Source organism: Phaseolus vulgaris, chromosome 8 (assembly GCF_051622355.1).
Source record: "Phaseolus vulgaris cultivar YP4 chromosome 8, ASM5162235v1, whole genome shotgun sequence".
Classification (NCBI taxonomy): domain Eukaryota; kingdom Viridiplantae; phylum Streptophyta; class Magnoliopsida; order Fabales; family Fabaceae; genus Phaseolus; species Phaseolus vulgaris.
This window is the reverse complement of record NC_143505.1, coordinates 19,343,174-19,347,338: the sequence shown is the minus strand read 5'-3', so window position 1 is coordinate 19,347,338 and position 4,165 is coordinate 19,343,174. Positions and strand designations below refer to the sequence as shown.

The 4,165-nt window shown below is 53.0% G+C and overlaps 1 protein-coding gene across 1 annotated transcript; it reads right to left on the bottom strand.

Annotated features, from left to right (window-relative positions):
• Nucleotides 1-2,046: 2,046 nt before the first annotated feature.
• LOC150025493 (uncharacterized) lies at nt 2,047-3,459 on the bottom strand. The gene is made up of 2 exons (XM_090294059.1): nt 3,210-3,459; nt 2,047-2,234 (listed from the first exon to the last, which is right to left on the bottom strand). Exons 1-2 carry the CDS (start codon nt 3,457-3,459, stop codon nt 2,047-2,049), a joined length of 438 nt encoding a protein of 145 aa, XP_090150185.1.
• Between the last annotated feature and the right edge of the window lie 706 nt (nt 3,460-4,165).

Sequence of the window (4,165 nt, the reverse complement as noted above, 5' to 3'; positions counted from 1 at the left end):
CTCTTGGCAGACTCTACCTGCCCATTTGTCTGGGGGTGCTCGACCGATGCAAACACCTGCTTTATCCCGACCTCTGTACACAACTTGCCCAGTTGCTGGCTTGCGAACTTGTACCATTGTCAGAGACAAGGCGCCTTGGCACGCCAAAACGGGATACTATATTCCTCCATACAAAGTGTTGCACCTTGTGGGTTGTCATCTGCACTACCGGCTCAGCCTCGATCTACTTCGTGAAGTATTCGATGGCCACTACCAGATACTTCATCTGCCTTATCGCTAAAGGGAAGGGCCCCAAAATATCAATTCCCCACGTGTGAAAAGGCCACAGGCTGTAAATCGACCTCAGCTCTTCTGGAGGCGCCTTATGCCAATCAGCGTGCTGTTGGCACTGCTTACACCGCTGGGCGTGCCTTATGCAATCTTCTCTCATTGTGGGCCAATAATAACCCGCACGGACTACCTTCGACGCCAAAGAGTGTCCTCCCACATGGCTATCGTAAATTCCCTCATGGAGCTCTACAATTATACCCGTACACTGCTCTCCACTCACACACACCAGGATTGGGTGAGTGAAACCGTGCCTGAACAGCTCCCCGTCCAGAAGGGTGTACTTGGCAGAATTTCTTTTTATCTTCTTGCCCTCCTCGGGCTCCAATGGGAGTATCCCATCAGCCAGGTACCGTCTGTAGGGCGTCATCCATGTGTCCCCTTCTTCAACTACACACACCTGCACAGGATCCTCTTCTCCCACCGAGACCGGATAGGCACCTACATTGGGCATCCTCAGCGTTTCCTGAGTCAACGACCGGTGACTCCTCGCCCTTCCCCTATCCGTACTAATCTGATGGATGCCCACCATGTTATCAGCGACAAACGTCTGTGGTGTTTTGAGGGTCTCCTGTATCACTGTTCTCTGCCTTCCCCCCTTGCCCAAACTGGCCAACTTGGCGAGTAGGTCAGCACGAGCATTCTGCTCCCTTGGGACATGCACCAACTCAAACACCACAAACGCCTTCCTCAAGACTTGGATGTACCCCAAGTACGCGGCCATTTGTGGGTCCTTAGCCTGATAATCCCCGGTGACTTGACCCGTAACTAGTTGGGAATCACTCTTTACCAGTAGACTACGTGCCCCATCTCCTTAGCTAGGAGCATCCCAGCTATGAGGGCTTCATACTCCGCCTGGTTGTTGCTTGCCTTGAAAGCAAACCTTAGGGCCTGCTCGATCAACAACCCGTTCGACCCTTCCAAGATTACACCCGCTCCACTCCCCTGTTGGTTGGAGGATCCATCTACTGAGAGCACCCATCGAAAACTGACCTCCTCCTCTGGCTGCGCACTTCCTGGGGAGAGTTCTACTACAAAATTCACGTACACCTAGCCCTTGATGGGGCCTCAGGGCTCATAATGAACGTCGAACTCCGAGAGCTCCACCGCCCAACGCACCATTCTTCCTGCTACATCTGGCTTCTGCAACACTTTCTGGATAGGCAAGTCCATCATTACCACCACCGTGAAGCTCTGGAAGTAATGACGAAGCCTCCTGGCCGAGAACACCACGACCAGGGCCGCCTTCTTCAGGGCCTGGTACCTCAACTCTGGCCCCTGCAGTACCTTGCTTACAAAGTATATTGGCCTTTGCATCTGGTTCTGCTCCTGAACGAGGACTGAGTTGATCGCCCGCTCTGTCACGGCAAAATACAGTCGGAGCGGTACGCCCAACTATGGCTTGCACAGCACGGGAGGAGCGCCTAGATACTCCTTTAACTTGAAGAATGCCTCCTCACACTCTGCGGTCCACACGAACCTGCTGTTTCTTCTCAAACACTGCAAATAAGGGTGGCCCTTGTCTCCTCCAGCGGATACAAATCTGGGCAGGGCAGTCATCCGCCTCGTCAGCTGTTGCACCTCCTTTACCGAGGCAGGGCTCCTCATGGCAAGAATCGCCGCTCACTTTTCTAGGTTTGCCTCTATCCCACGCTCAGTGAGTAGGAAACCCAAAAACTTCCCTGCCTCGACCCCGAACACACATTTTTCGAGGTTCAACTACAAGCGGTACTTCGCTATTGTAGGAAATAGCTCTTCCAGATCCGCTACGTGTTGGCCCCTCTCCTGTGAGGTCACCACCATATCATCTACGTAGGCGTGGATGTTTCTCCCTAACATGGGTGCAAGAACCCTGTCCATCAGGCTCTGGTAAGTGGATCCCGCATTCTTATGACCAAACGGCATCACTGTATAACAGTAACAGGACGTCTCGGTCATAAAAGCCGTTTTGCACTCGTCCCTGGGGTGCATCTTGATCTGATTATATACCCTCACAACGCGTCCAGGAAACTGAGCATCCTACAACCTTAGGCACTGTCCACCAAGGCGTCAATACTGTGTAGGGGATACGAGTCCTTAGGGCACGCCTTGTTGAGGTCAATGACGTCTACGCACATCCTCCACTTCCCATTGATCTTCTTCACCAAGACCACGTTCGCCAACCACTCAGGGTATTAAATTTCCCTGATGTGGCCAGCGTTCAACAACTTCTTCGTCTCTTCCTGGACAACCAGGTGCCTCTCTTCGTTGAGCTTCCTTCTTCTCTGGTGAACGGGCCTCACCTTAGGATCCATAGTGAGGCGATGGCACAAAAAGTCAGGGTTTATCCCTGGCATGTCCGAGGCGGACCATGCGAAAGCGTCTAGGTGATGCGCTATCACCTCAGCCACTAAGTCTTGCTCTGTTTGGTCTAATGACTTGCCCAGTCTAAACGTCTTGCCGCCAATCTGCCTTTCCACCACATTCCCCACTGGCTCGGGTCGCCTTTTCTGAGCGCTTTCTGCGTGAGCAACTCCTGCGCGGTCCTTTTCGACAGGCGGGCCATCTGTGTGCTCGGAAAGGTGGTCCTCAGCTCCAAGTACCCCCCCATGAACACCCCCCTCTTGGCTTTGAGACTATTCTCATAGCATCTCTTAGCCTCCTGTTGGTCGGACTTGATCACTATCACCTTCCCACTCAGGTCTGGCAACTTCATCTTCATGTGGCGTGTCGACGCCACCGCCTTTAACCTGTTCAGAGCTGGTCTTCCCAACTAAACATTATAGGCCGAGTGCGCATTAACCACCAGGTACCTTATATTCTCTGTGCGGGAGGCGGGGCCATTTGTAAAGATGGTCCTCAGCTCCAACTACCCTCGCACCTCCACCTGATCCCCAGCAAACCCGTACAAGCACACCCTGTGTAGGGCCTGAGCTGGTCAGGGGACAGCTGCAACTTGTTGAAGGTGGACCAAAACATTACATTTGATGAACTCCCCTGATCCACTAACACCCTGTACACCTTTCTCTTTGCAGTCACCACCGAAATCACCACAGGGTCGTTATCATGTGGAATGACGTCGCGAAGGTCGACCTTAGTGAAAGCAAGGTCAACGTCGAGCACGTCATCCACCGTTTGCGCTTCTAACGACATTACCGAACGTGTATACCTTTTGCGCTGAGAGGCAGTACACCCACATCATGAGAATCCACCTGAGATCGTATGGATCTCCCCATGGACAGGCATCTCGTGCCCCTAATTTTCCCCTAACACCGATGGGGCCCCAGTCCCCTGTGACTCTGCCAAATAGTCATTCAGAAACCCTTTCTTCACCAACTCATCCAACTGATGCCCCAACGCCAAGTAGCTGCATATAGGGTGTCCAAACGCCTGGTGAAACTCGCACCATGCATCCTTGTGGGGTCCCAACACCTTGTCAGTCTTCGTTGGGATCTTCAGCCTTTCTGCTATGTTGGGCACTACTATGAGATCCTTCAGCTCCACCACGAAACTGTGCCTCACATGGTTATTCTCCCTCGCACGCCCCTTAGCCTGGGGCTTTCTAGACTCGTAGAGCTACTTCCTCCCTTGGCTCTTCTTGTCTATCGTAGCTTCATGCACCCTAATGGGTTGCGCACGCGCCGGTGCACGTGGGCGCGTGGGGACAACACACGCGCGCTTTTCATTCACTTCACCTTCTGCTGCAATGTGCGTCACCGCACGACGCCTAATCTCAACAAAGGTCTTGGGGCGGTTTCTGATGAGAGTTTCACTAAAAGGGTCAGGACAAATCCCTTTCTGAAACACATGAACCATCACCGTCTCATCCTTGGTGGCGACCTTCACCATCTGCGCCCCA

What these genes read in the sequence shown, in the direction of transcription:
- LOC150025493 (XM_090294059.1), bottom strand. Translation starts at nt 3,459, where the DNA reads ATGTCGTTAGAAGCGCAAACGGTGGATGACGTGCTCGACGTTGACCTT. An exon ending in CACAGGGTGTGCTTGTACGG is followed by an intron (nt 2,235 to 3,209) that starts GTTTGCTGGGGA and finishes ACTGTTATACAG; the next exon opens with TGATGCCGTTTGGTCATAAG.